This window comes from Polypterus senegalus, chromosome 1 (assembly GCF_016835505.1).
Source record: "Polypterus senegalus isolate Bchr_013 chromosome 1, ASM1683550v1, whole genome shotgun sequence".
Lineage (NCBI taxonomy): Eukaryota > Metazoa > Chordata > Cladistia > Polypteriformes > Polypteridae > Polypterus > Polypterus senegalus.
Genome location: NC_053154.1, coordinates 16,036,626 through 16,055,226, shown reverse-complemented (window position 1 = coordinate 16,055,226; position 18,601 = coordinate 16,036,626). Strand labels below are relative to the sequence as shown.

General features: G+C 40.6%; 1 protein-coding gene across 1 annotated transcript in view; it reads left to right on the top strand.

Annotated features, from left to right (window-relative positions):
* Window positions 1-354: 354 nt before the first annotated feature.
* alkbh3 (alkB homolog 3, alpha-ketoglutarate dependent dioxygenase) overlaps window positions 355-18,601 on the top strand; it is an 84,608-nt gene continuing 66,361 nt past the window's right edge. The window contains exons 1-2 of the mRNA XM_039744208.1: window positions 355-460; window positions 3,440-3,522. Coding sequence (XP_039600142.1) covers window positions 379-460; window positions 3,440-3,522 — 165 coding nt within the window. The 5' untranslated portion in view covers window positions 355-378. The remainder of the gene's footprint in view (window positions 461-3,439; window positions 3,523-18,601) is intronic.

Below are 18,601 nucleotides of genomic sequence, written 5' to 3'. Positions count from 1 at the left end.
AGGACCCGAGCGTCTGGACCAGGCCAAGGGGATGCCCACGTAATACCTGGCAGCAGTAGATATAGGGTCATTTCCGGAGGGTCGGACTGGACCGCGTGTCTGCCTGGGGGGGGGTAGCCAACCAGAATCCTGAACTGTTTTGTCGTGTGGTGGGTGCGACAAAGTGCTGTACCAGTGCATACTCCCTGACCTCAGACGGTTGTCTTGTAATAAGGGACAGGGAATAAAAGGGGCCTTTGTGATGCATATCATTATTAAAAATAACAAATTACTTCCAACCAGTGCATATCTAACTGTAAATTATTGGTGTTCAGCAAAGTTTACATTAGTTATGATATTCTGCTTGCTTTCCAGTTATGTCTGTCCTGATGCAGCCTCATGGCAGATAAAAGGCAGCGTATCAGAGTTCAAGGATCATGGGCTGGCCCACTCAAGAAGCCCGTTCAGACAACACCAGCAGGTATTTGTGAATGCTGTTCCTCAAAATTATTACAGTAGTCAGGCAGATAGTCAGTATGGTGTACTGGTTAAGGCTTTGGGCTTTAAACACTGAGGATGTGGGTTCGAATCCCACTACTGATACTATGTGACTATGAGCAAGTCACTTGACCTGCATGCCTGTTCTCCAATTGGAAAACCAAAAGAAATGGAGCCAATTGTATCTTAAGTGTTGTAAGTCGCCTAGGATAAAGGCGTCAGCCAAGTAAGTAAATAAAATGAGTGAAAGGGTTTATAACATATTAGTACATCAGCAATAGGCTTGAGTGAACCCCGTGGAGTTTGTTAATAGCACAGAAATGTTTGGGAACTTTGCCAAACTCATGGAAATTCGTTGAAGCTAATTGGGAAGGAGGACTAGTTTTGAGTGGATTATAATGGTGGCCTGGTTTTTTAGGTTTCCGAGTCTCCGGGAAGCATCTGCCAGCTTGTGGTGTAGCGGGTCTACAGCTTAGATTGAAAAGGCCAGTTTTTTAAATTGATAATCGTGCACTCGCGGCTTAAAGAGGGGCCATGGTAGTGTGGCCAGAGCGTTTCCCGAGCACTTCGTGATTGTGGGCGGTCTTTGCTTAAGTGCACAGTTGAGGAGTCGTCCGCATCTGTAATTGATGCCGGGAGCTGCTAATCGCCATACCTGATCCACGTCCCTGTTATATATATTAGAAATGTGCGAATGTGGAGGGAGAGAATGAATAAATGAACGGAGGTTAAGGGAGAAGAAGGCAGCTGGAAGCGAGGGAGCCGGTGTGTGCGAGAGAGAGAGTGAGTGCAGACTCGCGGATGTTTGCATGCAGCTGGGAGAGGCAAACCCTAGTGGGGTGTTTGTCGGTAGTAGTCGCTCCTGCTGAGCGCTGGTGTGGTTGGCTCGCTGCAGCGAAGGCAGTGGGACTCAGAGATTTGGAGTGGAACCCCAGCGTGAGTGTCCTGGCCGTTAGGGGAAGTCAAGTCTCAGTCTGGCGGATGGCTGAACGAAGCCAGGGATCGGGAGGCCACCAGACCAGCCAAATATAGAAGGTCAGCTGCAGGTGGGGTGACTCCCCTTGTGCATAGCCTGGGTGGGAGAAACAGCTGAGTCGCCAGCAGAAGGCGGCACCGGGCTTTCTTTTGAAAGACTGCTTCCAGCCATTGTGTTTAACCTCATTTATGGGATTTTAACCTCCACCCATTCACTGGTTTTATTGGAGTATTTATTTGAAGTACCGCACCATTTATTTGGACACTGTTTTTGGTTTGTTTTTATTAAAAGCAGTTTTGCACTTTTTTTGCACCATCCCCTTGCTTTGTTGTGTCCAGCTCATTGATGACATTACCAACGGTGTCGGGTTCAAAATCTCCCAGAAGCTAGATGGGTGTCTGGAGAAGAACCCACATCGTCACACAGCTATGCTTTGATGTTGTGATGTCATGCAGGCCTCTCAGCATAATGGGAGGCTAGAAAATAAAAGTTTACTTAATCCGGCCATACAGCAGAATAAAGAATTATTTCAGTGAATAATGTCACTGCCGAACCCAGCAAATTCTCTGCAAAAAAAATTCTTTGGCAGATTTTGTCAGTCGACCCTAATCAGCAGCATGGCCCAGCCACGAGTTTGCATGTGTAACATTTTGGATTGCAGGTAGTAAAAGTTTTGAAAGAGGAGAAGGTATTTTACAAAAGAGAGGAGATTTTTCAGTTCAGTAAGCTTTATTTTTTTTGTTAGATGATAACTATCCATTCATCCATCCGCTTTCTGCTGCTTATGTGGGTCAAGGTTGCAGTTAATAGTCCCATCTTCCGTCATCAGGAGTGAAGTCCCTTTGTAATTACTTTGCTCACCAGTGCGTCCTTTTTTTTAAATGATATTCCTGACAGTTGATTTAGGTAATCCTAAAGTGTCACCAATGTTTCTAATAACAAACACCTGGGACACCAATTGTCCCAAACATTATGGTGTCCTAAAACGGTGGGCCATGTATAAAAAGTGTTGTCATTTCTACATGGTGTGACCGAAATGTATACAGATCTGCTTAAATGAAAGTGTGCACTTTAATCGTGTCGAAATTGTTTGATTTGTAATTTGTGGGCAATGTGTGTGCATTTATTTATTTATTTTTACAGTGAGCACAAAGGCAGATTAAATGACTTTCTTTGGTCACGAGCCATGTCTCCAATGTGGATTAAACAGGCACCACTAAAACTGTACACTTATATAGAAGATTTTTAGATGTTTTAGTCTTCTTGTGTTGTACCCCTCATTACCTCTATTTAGACCTTTTGGAGCTTACACTGTAAATAAATGACTCATACTTTTAGATACAAGTTCTGATTCCTAATATTATGTAATTTTTATATGATCCAATCCCTGCAATGGTTAGCTCTGCTGTCTCTCAGTTCAAGGCACTATCAGTGTGGAGTTTGAATCATCTCCCACGTTACCAAGCATGTGCTTGTTAGGTTGTTATTTTACAATTAGTCCTTATTGAATATGGATGTCTTTGTATGAGTTGCCCTGCAGTAGACTAGCATCCCATTGATGGTTGGTTTCTGTACCAGTTAGAACTCTTGCCACCACAACTCTGAGGCAGGTTTCAAAATGTTGTTTAATATAAACCAGTGTTTTATCATATAATGATCATTTAATTTATATTACATTTGTTTACAGCATATAAGAAGGTGTTAACTCTTCTTTATCATGTTTTATATAAACTAGTGGAGATAAATTAGTTCCTATCTCCATTAATATCCAAATATCTATACTTTGATTGGCTGCTTCTCAGTCTTGTGAAGACTATGAAGTGTTTGGGCTGGTATTATCATTGTAAGGACTGTTCAGAAGTTACACAAGGAACACATTTAAAAAGAAAGAAGGATAGTTACACCAAATAATCACAGCATGAAATGTCTCTGCTTTGATTTGTATTAGCTTGAAATAACTGGTTGAATATTTATCTTTTGTTTTAGTGGGAAGAACAACCAATCCATCTGCATCAGCATGTGCCTGGAGAGATTCAGAGAACACATTTGAATTCAAGCAGCCCACAGAGGTTAGAACTAATACTTGGAGTGTAATAGGAACAACAAAGTAAATATACCATAAACCATGGGTGAACATCTACTGTGCTTTCGAACATGGGCAAGCTTCCTCCTTTGCCTGCCTTCTCCTGTGGGCTCAGTATAAAAATGTGGAGAGAATAAGCATGTCAGTTGTGACCCAAACACATCTGAATATACTTGGTAAAGTTGTTGTGTCCAGAAATGTATGTTCATTATTAAAGGAACCAGGCGTACATGCTCCTCATGAGCCAGAAGAAATACAGGGTGGGCCATTTATATGGATACACGGTAATAAAATGGGAATGGTTGGTGATATTAACTTCCTGTTTGTGGCACATTAGTATAGGTGAGGGGGGAAACTTTTCAAGATGGGTGGTGACCATGGTTGCCATTTTGAAGTCGGCCATTTTGGATCCAACTTTTGTTTTTTCAATAGGAAGAGGGTCATGTGACACATCAAACTTATTGGGAATTTCACAAGAAAAACAATGGTGTGCTTGGTTTTAACGTAACTTTATTCTTCCATGAGTTATTTACAAGTTTCTGACCACTTATAAAATGTGTTCAATGTGCTGCCCATTGTGTTGGATTGTCAATGCAACCCTCTTCTCCCACTCTTCACACACTGATAGCAACACCACAGGAGAAATCCTAGCACAGGCTTCCAGAATCCGTAGTTTCAGGTGCTGCACATCTTGTATTTTCACAGCATAGACAATTGCCTTCAGATGACCCCAAAGATAAAAGTCTAAGGGGGTCAGATTGGGAGACCTTGGGGGCCATTCAACTGGGCCACAAAGACCAATCCACTTTCCAGGAAACTGTTCATCTAGGAATGCTCGGACCTGACACCCATAATGTGGTGGTGCACCATCTTGCTGGAAAAACTCAGGGAACGTGCTAGCTTCAGTGCATAAAGAGGGAAACATATCATCATGTAGCAATTTTGCATATCCAGTGGCCTTGAGGTTTCCATTGATGAAGAATTGCCCCACTATCTTTGTACCCCATATACCACATCATACCATCAATTTTTTTGTTCCAATATTCTTGGAGGGATCTATCCAATGTGGGTTAGTGTCAGACCAGTAGCGGTGATTTTGTTTGTTAACTTCACCATTCACATAAAAGTTTGCCTCATCACTGAACAAAATCTTCTGCGTAAACTGAGGGTCCTGTTCCAATTTTTGTTTTGCCCATTCTGCAAATTCAGTGCGCCGATCTGGGTCATCCTCATTGAGATGCTGCAGTAGCTGGAGTTTGTAAGGGTGCCATTTGTGAGTAGCTAATATCCGCCGAAGGGATGTTTGACTAATTCCACTCTCCAGTGACACGCGGCGAGTGCTACGCTGTGGGCTCTTGCTGAATGAAGCTAGGACAGCCACTGATGTTTCTTCATTAGTGACAGTTTTCATGCGTCCACATTTTGGCAAATCCAACACTGAACCAGTTTCACGAAACTTAGCAAGCAGTTTGCTAACTGTAGCATGAGAGATGGGTGGTCTTGTAGGGTGTCTTGCATTGAAATCTGCTGCAATGACCCGGTTACTGCGTTCACCAGACATCAACACAATTTCTATCCGCTCCTCACGTGTTAACCTCTGCGACATGTCAATGGCTGTAAACACAGAGAAACTTGTAAATAACTCATGAAAGAATAAAGTTACATTAAAACCAAGCACACCATTGTTTTTTTTGTGAAATTCCCAATAAGTTTGATGTGTCACATGACCCTCTTCCTATTGAAAAAACAAAAGTTGGATCCAAAATATCCGACTTTAAAATGGCCACCATGGTCACCACCCATCTTGACAAGTTTCCCCCCTCACATATACTAATGTGCCACAAACAGGAAGTTAATATCACCAACCATTCCCATTTTATTAAGGTGTATCCATATAAATGACCCACCCTGTACTTTGGCAGGATGGATTTTACACACAGGCCATACTTTGTGCATGTCTACCCTTAAGCATCAATAAATTAGCCACTAACATTTATTTGTTTAGTACAGTAGAAGACAGTGAAGAGAGTTTATCTGGATCTCCAAACACTGGAACCATCCAAACAAGGATGGAGGCATACATCCATGTTCTTTATGTATTTTATTTATTTTCTTCAGTAAATATTTGATCAGAAAAAAAAAATAAAGGGACATTTGGTATACAAGTTCTGAACGGTGCTATATAAACTAGCAGAATCCTAACCATGGTGTGCTGGTTAACTTTCTGGCCAGTTTGTTTAGAGCATCTTTTGAAAGTATTAAATTGTGATAATAAGTTTGTGTACGTGTGTGTGTTTATATATATATATATATATATATATATATATATATATATATATATATATATATATATATATATATATATATATATAGAGAGAGAGATAGATAGATAGATAGATATATATAGAGAGAGAGATATATAGATGAGGGGGACCCAAAAATTGTATGTTTCTCAGAACATTTCCAAAATTTAATCACATTCAAAATAATATCCCTGAGACGAAATACACTTTTTCCATTGTTCAAAACTGTTCTGAAGCTCTTGCAAAGTGATAGCTTTCAGTGCCTCTGTCGTTTGCTTCTTGACCTCCTCTACATCATGAAAATGCTTTCCTTTAAGGTCCCTCTTCATTCTTGGAAATAAGAAAAAAATCACAGGGTTCAAGGTCCGGGGAGTAGAGGGGGTGAAAAACCATTGTCATCCTATTTTTTGTGAGCAACTGCCACACACTTAATGCTGTTTGGGTTGGAGCATTCTCGTGATGCAGAAGCCACTCGCCTGATTGCCACAATTCGGGTAATTTTTTCCACACTGCATCACGCAATCGCTTGAGAACTTTAAGGAATACCGCTTATGATGGCCAAATGATGCAGAGGGCAGTCTAGTATACGCACCTAGCGATAAACGTCGGAACTAATGCCCCTTCAGCCTCCAGAAAAAATTCTTGTTATATTTGGGTCCCCCCTCGTATACATGTATTTATGTATACACACACACACACACACACACACACATATATATATATATATATATATATATATATATATATATATATATATATATATACTAGCAAAATACCCGCTTACATAGCTGCAAAGTATTGCCTTAAAATTTGTATTAAGAAGAAAAGTAAACCTTTTAAACTGAGGGAAAATATACCAATAATTATTTGTTAAGGATCTCTTTGTATGCCACGTTGTCAGTTCAGCCCTCCGATTGTAATATGACCAAGCTGTGTGTTGAGCTTACTCTTGAGCATGCAATGTACAGTTGGCCATCTTTCCTCAAATCTCACAGCTTGGATTGCTGCTGTCATAATCAGTTTGAGTTTCATGGTTTGTTTCAATTACGTTAGTTTTTGCAGGACTTGTTATGTTGAAGTGACATTCGGCATCTGTCAAGCGTTGTAAGCATATAACCAGTTTCATCGATAACTTCATATCCAGCTTTTGAGAGTTTAAATATTCATAAACATCAAAGTGTCCACTACTCAAATCGTCACCTGTGAATCTAAGATGTTTAAGAGGCATTGGCGGTTGTCCAAAGGTGTAAAATATTTGGCCATTTCGGTACACTTGAAAGCGACAACCGAACAATTCAGCGGCAGCCATCAACTCACATACAGAACCATAGGTGAAGGGCTTAAGCATTTCACTCTTCTAGTGCTCCTGTGTAGTCTAATTATCTCCTGTATCGTCATCAGTCCACACCTTGAACCTGTCCCAGTCATTCAATACATAAGACACAATGTTCCTCCGGATATCAAGAGTGAGCCTGATATGGCTGTGCAATATGTAACAAAGAGAATGGAAAAGGTAGGTGCCATCTTGGGGCATGGAAACTACTCGGTAAGTGACAGTTCTTTGATTGATGGTGATCACCTCGATAGACATGTTAATGGGGGATGCGGTTGGAACGATAAAGGAAATGGGTACTTGAACAATGTAAAGTAAGTCTAAAATACCTACACAATAACTATAATCGTAATAAACGAACATTAAAACAATGGAGAAGCCGTGGATTAAATAAAAAAGCTGCAGTTATCAGCAGGGAGACGTGAATACTGTGGCGAAGCAAGGAAGGGAATGAAGAGACCGGAGTGACGGATGGTCTTATATAGGCAGTCAGTTTGCCAAATACGTGGGAGGCGTGGTGATGGGTGATGCAACTCCGCCTCACACGGCGACTGAGCTGCAGGCTATGGCCGTATATATGTATGTAAGTAGGATTCAGTTATGACCGTTACACGTAGAATTTCGAAATGAAACCTGCTTAACTTTTGTAAGTAAGCTATAAGGAATGAGCCTGCCAAATTTCAGCCTTCTATCTACACGGGAAGTTGGAGAATTAGTGATGAGTCAGTCAGTCACTCAGTCAGTGAGGGTTTTGCCTTTTATTAGTATAGATATGTATATATATATATGTATGTATATGTGTGTATGTATATATATATGCATATACAGTACAGGCCAAAAGTTTGGACACACCTCCTCATTCAATGTGTTTTCTTTATTTTCATGACCATTTACATTGGTAGATTCTCACTGAAGGCATCAAAACTATGAATGAACACATGTGGAGTTATGTACTTAACAAAAAAAGGTGAAGTAACTGAAAACATGTTTTATATTCTAGTTTCTTCAAAATAGGCACCCTTTGCTCTGATTACTGCTTTGCACACTCTTGGCATTCTCTCAATGAGCTTTAACAGGTAGTCACCTGAAATGGTTTTCACTTCACAGGTGTGCCTTATCAGGGTTATTTAGTGGAATTTATTGCTTTATCAATGGGGTTGGGACCAGCAGTTGTGTTGTTCAGAAGTCAGGTTAGTTGGACGATCATTTATTTTTCAACAGGACAACCACACTCTTGGGTTATGAACAAGCCAGTTTCCCATCTGGTTCGTACATGCCGATGATTTCCATACGTGTTCAGTCTCTCCCTGTGCATTCCCTGTGCAACGAGCGAGCGAGAAAGAGAGCGCAAGAGAGAGAACGAAAGATAGAGAATGCAGCTAAAGAAGGCACTGGGCTTGTTTTTAAAGAGACTGATTCGAGCATTGTTTTAACCTTGTTGTATTTAATGAAGACTTTTTTCTATTGGATTTTAACCTCCACTTCTGTTTTTATGGGATCATTTATTTATTAAAAAAATATATTTACATACAGTTCGTATGGTCTGGAATGGATTAATTGTATTTACATACAATCCTATGGGGGAAATTACTTCGGTGTTACGACCAGAGTTTTGGAACGAATTATGGTCGTGACCCGAGGTTCGACTGTATGTGTGTGTGTGTGTGTGTGTGTATATATATATATATATATATGTGTGTATGTATGTATGTCTTTCTATTATAAAAAAAAAATCCTGGAGAGAAACACTACGGCGTCGAGACATGATCCTCATGTGAAGATCACGGAAGACACTTACAAGAAACCGCTAGATGAAAGAGATTGGCCACGGAGTGTCTCGCGGGGACCTTAAACATGAGACTTTGTGCCAAGAGATTGACCCAGAACCGTCTCGCGATGACATGGAACATGAGATTCTTGCAAGACACGCCCTACTTACAATCAATATCAAATAAGCCCAGTGGCAGCAAAACACTCAGTCGTGTAAAGTAGGCTTTGAGCACACACAGATCCAGGGCTCTCAGCGCATATAAAGTGAATAAGGACAGTACGTTATAAATGAAATTTAGATGACTAAGTGAAGAAAAAAGCAGCGCAGAGAAAAGATACTCAAAAGTGTTAGAGAAAAAAAAAGAAAAAGAAGAATCTAGGTGCAAATTCAGAAAATAAGAAAAGTAATTATCAGCCAGGAACAAGTGGAACTGAAAAAAAACACATCCAATCCGGCTCAGAATTAAAAGACAGAGAGTAAAAGACAAAGCAGAACTTTATAAACAAGTTCACAAACGTTGGCGCTATACACCTGCAGAGCAGGTAAGAGATTATGAAAGCAGTGGAATTCAAAAGGGTCAAAAAAAAAACGTTAGCGCAATACACATGTGGAGAATGTTAAAGAATATGAAAGTAGGGTTAGGGTTATTAGAAAGTATAAAAAAAAGAAAGTAAAAATCGCAGTAGTGCAAACAAACAGAAATTATTACTCGAGAAAGGGAAAATAATCACCATGGACCAGGTGTCATTAAAAAAAAAAAAGCAGGAGAAAGCGAGGTCAGAAATAAAAAGACAGAGTAGAAAACAAAGTAAAACATCATAAAGAGTTTAAAAAACAAGGGGGTCAAACACATGCAGAACAGGCTAGAGATAATGAAAACTCGAAATCAAAAGACTCAAAAAAAAACACATGCGCGAAACACTTGCAGAGATACAGATACAAGATACAGAATATGAAAGCAGAAAAAAAACAACAGTGTCGAAACAAAGAACATAAACATCACAGCGCAAAGAAAGAGAAATTATAACTCGGAGAAATAACGAAAAGGTGAATAGAGATCGAATATATGGACAAAGGTGATATGTCGGAAGTATGTAAATATTGTAAGGCTTTGAAGTTTAAGTCAGAGAATTTCAAAAACGGAGTTTACCTCACGTGCATTTATTGGTTACTTTGCAAAAAAAACTATTAACTGCTGATGATGTAGATCGTTTTGTCTATGTTGAAATTCCAAGCAGAGAAACCTATCCTGAATTTTGGTACAAAGTCATTAAACACATGTTTCACTGATCGCATTTAAAAGATTCAGCATATTAGGACTCGAAAGATTTCAAATATTGTTTTTATAGAAGTTCTGAAATAAAAGTGAAACTAATGAAATAGCAACAATTCCAAGAAAAAAAAAATCTTAAAAGTGTGTTACCTGGAAAACCAAACACGGGGGTTGGCGAGCGAAGCCTCCTAGTATATATATATAACATATATAATATGATATACATATATATGTATATCATTGCTTCCGGTTAAAGCTTACAGTCTGCACTTTCAGCCCTCATTCATTACATATGGTAAAAAGTTTAAAGTACAATAACTTTATAAATGTCCAAGTACTATGCGAACTGCATATTGTAAGTTTAAGGGACCATAAGATGTAAAAAGGGGGTGTTAGGAAAATTAAAGTAACAGAGCCTTTTGTTCTTGCGTACATTATTTTTTCACACTTGCTACTATAAGGATTTGGTAACATTTTTCAATAATCTACCAGCAGCCCAGCATGCTCTGTCAAACGTGAATTACCTTAGTAGGCGGCAAAAGACATTGTTGCTTCACATTTTTGTGAGTAAGCACTTAGATCAAACAAATGATTCAAAGGAATGGTGATTTGGCGTCCAGGTTTTGCTGAGTTATGTAAAAGGTAAGTGTTATGCAAGTCCATTTATGCATAACCCAATTTTCATATTGCAGTTTAACCATTTATAGGTAAACATTGAATCTCAATATTGAAATACTTTTCAGTATTCATTAATATTGTGACTTATAATTTAATTTACTGCCTCTTTCCATCCTCATTGATTAATTTGATAGCAAATGTGACATATTGTGAACTGATTTGAAAAATAATACACTTATTTGAACATAGCCTCTGTCTGGGCTATAATAAGTCATACATAACTGCACTTAAAATCAGGGCAAAACATGAATATCATGATCTTGGTATTAGGGCATGTAGTTAGTACTCCAGTGCTTGTGGAACACTGGTATCATACTGTGGTACTATGCAGTATACATTATATTGCCTAAAGTTTGTGGACACTTGACTATCACACTTATGTGATGTTGTTGAACATCTCATTCGAAACCCTTGGGAATTAATATGGAATTGCTTCCCCCTTGCAACTATAACAACCTCTACTCTTCTGGGAAGATTTTGGAGTGTTTTTGTGGGAATTTATGCCCATTCAGCCAAAGAGCATTTGTGAGGTCAGGTAATGATGTTGGACGAGAAGGTCTGGCTCTCAATCAGCATTCCAGTTCATCGTAATGGTGAGGGCTCTGTGCAGGCAACTCAAGGTCTTCCTTGTCTTTATGGACCCGGCTTCGTGCACTGGGCCACAGTCATGTTAGAACAGAAAAGGACCTTCCTCAAACTGTTGCCTCAAAGTGTTAAGTGCACAATTGCACTATATCTACATTGTAGCATTTACAGTACCCTTCCCAGGAATCAAGGGGCCGAATCCAACCCTGATAAACAGCCCCAGACCATTATCCATCCTCCAAAAAACATTACAGTAGGGACAATGCAGTCCAGCAATATAAAACTGGAGGCAAAAACTCGGGTGTGGGAGGAGCTTGGAGAGGCCATGGAGAACGACTTCTGGATGGCTTCGAGGAGATTCTGGTCCACTATCTGGCATCTCAGGAGGGGGAAGCAGTGCAGTGTCAACACTGTATATGGTGGGGATGGTGCGCTGCTGACCTCGATTTGGGACATTGTGGGTCGGTGGGGGGAGTACTTCGAAGACCTCCTCAATCCCACTAACATGCCTTCCAATGAGGAAGCAGAGCCTGGGGACTTGGAGGTGGGCTCCCCCATCTCTGGGACTGAGGTCACTGAGGTGGTCAAAAAACTCCTTGGTGGCAGGGCCCCAAGGGTGGATGAGATACGCCCAGAGTTCCTCAAGGCTCTGGATGTTGTAGGACTGTCTTGTTTGACACTCCTCTGCAACATCGCATGGGCATCAGGGACAGTGCCTCTGGATTGGCAGACCGGGGTGGTGGTCGCCCTCTCTAAGAAGGGGTACTGGAGGGTGTATTCCAACTACAAAGCCTCCCTGGAAAAGTCTATTCGGGGGTCCTGGAGAGGAGGGTCCGGTAGATAATCGAGCCTCGGATTCAGGAGGAACAGTGTGGTTTTTGTCCTGGATGTGGAACAGTGGACCAGCTCTACACCTTTGGCAGGGTCCTGGAGGGTGCATGGGAGTTTGCCCAACCAGTCTACGTGTGTTTTGTGGACTTGGAAAAGGTGTTCAACCGTGTCCCCCGGGGAATCCTGTGGGGGATGCCCCGAGAGTATGGGGTACTGGATCCCCTGATAAGGGCTGTTCGGTCCCTGTACAATCAGTGTGAAAGCTTGGTCCGCATTGCCAGCAGTAAGTCAAACCCGTTTGAAGTTGGATTCCGCTAGGGCTGCCCTTTGTAACCGAATCTGTTCATAACTTTTATGGACAGAATTTCTAGGCGCAGCCAGGGTGTTGAGAGGGTCTGGTTTGGTGGGCTCAGGATTGGGTCACTGCTTTTTGTCATGTTTGCTTCATCAGGCCGTGATCTTCAGCTCTCACTGGATCGGTTCGCAGCCGAGTGTGAAGCGGCTGGGATGGGAATCAGCACCTCCAAATCCAAGACCATAGTCCTCAGCCGGAAAAGGGTGGAGTGCCCTCTCAGGGTTAGGACCGAGATCCTGCCTGAAGTGGAAGAGTTCAAGTATCTTGGGGTCTTGTTATTAGAACACTCTAGACGAGAACAGGCCATTCAGCCCAACAAAGCTCGCCAGTCCTATCCACTTGTTTCCTCCAAGAAAACATCAAGTCGAGTTTTGAAAGTCCCTAACGTCTTACTGTCTACCACACTACTTGGTAGCTTATTCCAAGTGTCTATCGTTCTTTGTGTAAAGAAAAACTTCCTAATGTTTGTGCGAAATTTACCCTTAACAAGTTTCCAACTGTGTCCCCATGTTCTTGATGAACTCATTTTAAAATACAAGTCTCGATCCACTGTACTAATTCCCTTCATAATTTTAAACACTTCACTCATGTCACCTCTTAATCTTCTTTTGCTTAAACTGTAAAGGCTCAGCTCTTTAATCTTTCCTCATAATTCAACCCCTGTAGACCTGGAATCAGCCTAGTCGCTCTTCTCTGGACCTTTTCTAGTGCTGCTATGTCCTTTTGTAGCCTGGAGACCAAAACTGCACACAGTACTCAAGATGAGGCCTCACCAGTGCATTATAAAGGTTGAGCATAACCTCCTTGGACTTGTACTCCACAGATCGTGCTATATAACCTAACATTCTGTTAGCCTTCTTAATGGCTTCTGAACACTGTTGGGAAGTTGATAGCTTAGAGTCCACTATGACTCCTAAATCCTTCTCATAAGGTGTACTCTCGATTTTCCGACCGCCCATTGTGTATTCAAACCTAATATTTTTACTTCCTATGTGTAATACTTTACATTTACTGACATTAAATTTCATCTGCCACAAATCTGCCCAAGCCTGTATGCTATCCAAGTCCTTCTGTAATGATATAACGGATTCCAAATTATCTGCTAATCCACCTATCTTGGTATCATCTGCAAACTTAACCAGCTTGTTACTTATATTCCTATCTAAATCATTTATATATATTAAAAATAGCAGCGCCCTAGCACTGACCCCTGTGGAACACCACTCTTAACATCGGCCAGTTCTGATGAGGTTCCTCGCACCATCACCCTCTGCTTCCTGTGTCTGAGCCAATTCTGCACCCATCTAAAAACATCACCCTGAACTCCCACTTCTTTTAACTTGATGCCCAACCTCTCATGTGGCACCTTATCAAATGCTTTCTGAAAGTCCAGATAAATAATATCATAAGCTCCACTTTGATCGTATCCTTTTGTTGCCTCCTCATAGAATTCCAACATGTTAGTAAAACACGACCTCCCTCTTCTGAACCCATGCTGACTGTTCAGAATAACTCCTGTCCTTGCCATGTGTTGCTCAATCTTATCCTTAATAATTCCTTCCATTAATTTTCCTGTGATGCATGTTAAGCTTACTGGCCTATAGTTGCTTGGATCTGCCCTGTCACCCTTTTTATATAATGGGATGATATTTGCCATTTTCCAGTCCTTGGAATCTCTCCAGTGCACAGTGACTTCCTAAAAATATGTGTCAAGGGTTTATATATGTACTCACTAGCCTCCTTAAGAACACGAGGATAAATATTATCTGGGCCTGGTGATTTGTTTGATTTCATCTTATTTAATCTGAGCAGCACTTCTCCCTCTACAATTTCCAAATCCCTCAGTACCTCCTTAGTAGTTGTTTACCTCTGAGGTTATCCACTTGCTCACTTGTAAACACCTCAGAAAAATGTAAGTTTAGGGCATCTGCTATTTCATTGTCTGTATCTTTTAATTCCCTTTACTATTCCTGATGAACTTGACCTCCTCCTTAACTGTTCTTTTACTACTAAAATACTGAAAGAATCTCTTGGGGTCTTCTTTGCCTTATCTGCTATATTCCTCTCCAACTGTCTTTTAGCCTCTCTGATATCCTTCTTAATGGTTGCCCTCATGTTCACATACGTGCTACGATTCTCTTTGCAGTCATTAGTCTTATATGCCTTATACAGCAGTTATTTCCTTTGCAACTTCTTATTTAAATCTTTATTAATCCATCGTGGAGTTTTTTTTAATTTCCTATTAATTCCAATTCTAGGTATGTATCTGTCCTGAATTACATGTAAAACATTTTAAACCTGTTCCACTGCTCCTCGACTGTCTCCTCATTTAAAAGCTTATCCCAGTATATCCTACTTAGACTTTGTCGCATCTGCTCAAAATTAGCCCTACCAAAGTTCAACTTAACAATCTTAGTCTTTGCATCTGCACTCTTACAAAATACTGAGAATTGTATTATATTATGGTCACTTGACCCTAGTGGTCCAATCACCTGTACACCCTCAATTATATCCTGATTATTACAGAATACTAAATCCAGACAGGCTTCACCCCGTGTTGGTGCTTTAACATGCTGTGTTAAAAAACAGTCGCTGATTACTTCTAAAAACTCCTGCTCTTGTACTCCATCTGCAAGGTTATCCCAGTTAATATTTGGATAGTTAAAGTCCCCCATGACTATAATATCCCCCTGTAAACTTGCCTTTTGATATTACTAAAAAGATGTTTATTGAAATTACTGTCTGAATTGGGTGGTCTATAACACACTCCTAAAATAAGACTCTTTCCCTAATATTTTCCAGGTGAAGCCACATGTCATGTTGAGTCCCCAACTATCACTACCTCTCTATTTTTGGGAACTAGTTTTGAGGTGGCCCATTGGGGCTCCTCAACTCTGCCTACCACCTCAGAATTATCAGAGTCACTGTCCAGCTCCGCAAGGACATGATAATGGTTAGACACGTCTAATTCTGGGGTTGATGCCCCCGGACAGTGTGCACCCTTTACCTTACCTTGTTCACGAGTGAGGGAAGAATGGAGCGGTAGATCGACCAGTGTATCAGTGTGGTGTCTGCAGTGATACGGGCTCTGCATCATTCTGTCGTGGTGAAAAAGGAGCTGAGCCATAAAGCAAAGCTCTCAATTTACCAGTCAATCTACGTTCCTACCCTCACCTAATGTCATGAGCTGTGTGTAGTGACCGAAAGAACAAGATCGTGAGTACAAGTGGCTGAAATAAGTTTCCTCCGCAGGGTGTCTGGGCTTTCTATTAAAGATAGGGCGAGAAGCTCGTTCATCTGGGAGGAGCTCAGAGTAGAGCCACTGCTCCTCTGCATCGAGAGGAGTCAAATGAGGTGGCTCGGGCATCTGATCAGAATGCCTCCTGGACGCCTCCCTGGTGAGGTGTTCCGGGCACATCTAACCGGGAGGAGGCTCCAGGGAAGACCCAGGACACGCTGGAGGGACTATGTCTCTCGGCTGGCCTGGGAATGCCTTGGGATTCTCCCGGAAGAGCTAGAAGAAGTGGCTGGGGAGAGGGAAGTCTGGGCATCTCTGCTCAAGCTGCTGCCCCCGCGTCCCAATCGCGGATAAGCGGAAAAGGATCAATCAATCAATCAACATTTATTTATATAGCACATTTTCATACAAAAAAAATGTAGCTCAAAGTGCTTTACAAAATGAAGAATAGAAAAATAGAAGACACAATAAAAAATAAACATAAGTCAACATTAATTAACATAGAATAAGTAAGGTCCGATGGCCAGGGTGGACAGAAAAAACAAAAAAAAAACTCCAAAGGCTGGAGAAAAAAAATAAATTCTGTAGGGATTCCAGACCAAGAGACCGCCCAGTTCCCTCTGGGCAATCTACCTAACATAAATCAAACAGTCCTCTTTGTATTTAGGGTTTTCATGGAAAGACTTGATGATGATGGTCACGTAGACTTCTGGCTTTTAGTCCATCAATGTCGGTGCATCATGATGCTTTGAGTAGGTGGTGGTGGCGCAGGCTGCCACCACAAAGAAACCGGAAAAAGAAACAGAAGAGAGAGTTGGGGTCAGTATGGATTTTGGAGCCACTATAAATAGTTATTATGAGGAATTGAACATACAGAGTATCAGGATTAAATTAAGGTGAAGTTATGAGAAGGTCATGTTAAAGTCATGTGTTTTCAGCAGTTTTTTAAAGTGCTCTACTGTATCACCCTGGTGAATTCCTATTGGCAGGCTATTCCAGATTTTAGGTGCATAACAGCAGAAGGCCGCCTCACCACTTCTTTTAAGTTTAGCTTTTGGAATTATAAGGAGACACTCATTTGAAGATCTAAGGTTACGATTTGGAATATAACGTGTCAGGCATTCCGATATATAAAATGGAGCGAGATTATTTAAGGCTTTATAAACCATAGGCAGTATTTTAAAGTCAATCCTGAGTGACACAGGCAACCAGTGTAGTGACATCAAAACTGGAGAAATGTGTTTGGATTTTCTTTTCCCAGTTAGGATTCTAGCAGCTGCATTCTGCACTCGTTGCAAGTGATTTATATCTTTTTTGGGTAGTCCTGAGAGGAGTGCGTTACAGTAATCTAGTCGAGTGAAAACAAAAGCGTGAACTAATTGCTCAGCATCTTTCAATGATATAAGAGGTCTTACTTGCTATGTTTCTTAAGTGAAAAAATGCTGTCCTAGTGATCTGATTAATATGCGATTTAAAATTCAGGTTACAGTCAACAGTTACCCCTAAGTTTTTTACTTCCGTCTTAACTTCTAATCCTAATGCATCAAGTTTATTTCTGATAACCTCATTGAATCCATTATTGCCAATTACTAAAATTTCAGTTTCCTCTTTATTTAGTTTGAGAAAATTACTATTCATCCATTCAGAAATACCAGTAAGACATTGTGTTAGTGAATCAAGAGAGTCGGGGTCATCAGGTGCTATTGATAAGTACAGCTGTGTGTCATCAGCATAGCTGTGGTAACTCACGTTGTAACCTGAGATAATCTGACCTAACGGAAGTGATTACCTCAACTAACAAAGAATTTTCTACCTGCCAGGTAGGATTCAAACCAATTTAAGACACTGCCAGAGAGGCCCACCCATAGACTAAGGCGATTTCTGAGAATATTGTGATCAATGGTGTCAAATGCAGCACTCAGATCTAAGAGGATGAGAACAGATAAATGGCCTCTGTCTGCATTTACCCGCAAGTCATTTACTACTTTAACGAGTGAAGTTTCTGTGCTGTGATTTGTTCTGAAGCCTGACTGAAATTTATCAAGAATAGCAGGTTTATTGAGGTGGTCATTTAATTGATAAATCACTGCCTTCTCTAGAATTTTACTTAAGGGCGGCAGCTTAGAGATGGGTCAAGATTATTTTTCTTAAGCAGGGGTTTAACTACAGCAGTCTTAAGACAGTCTGGGAAGACCCCTTATCTAATGACGAATTAACTATATCAAGAATATTGTCAATTAGCACGCCTGATATTTCTTTGAAAAACCTTGTTGGTATTGGGTCAAGGACGCAGGTGGAGGGTTTCAGTTGAGAGATTATACTATGTAATTCAGGTAAATCTATCCTGGTGAAAGCATTTAATTTGTTTATAACGGAGTACCGGGGCTTTGGAGGTTCTGCAGTGTTGGGGAGATATACTATGTTATCTCTAATATCATTAATTTTTTGATTGAAAAATACAGCAATGTTCTCACAGGTTTCACTGGAAGTATTCTGGGGGCATTCCTTTGTGTTACCTGGTTTAACAGACGATCAATTGTAGAAAATAAGACTCTGGGATTACTAGCATTGTTATTTATAATATTAGAGAAATAGCAGCCTCTCAAGACGGACAGTGTTATTGTATTCTGTTATTTTAACCTTCAATATCTCATAATGGATAGTTAGTTTAGTTTTCCTCCATTTACGCTCAGCTCTA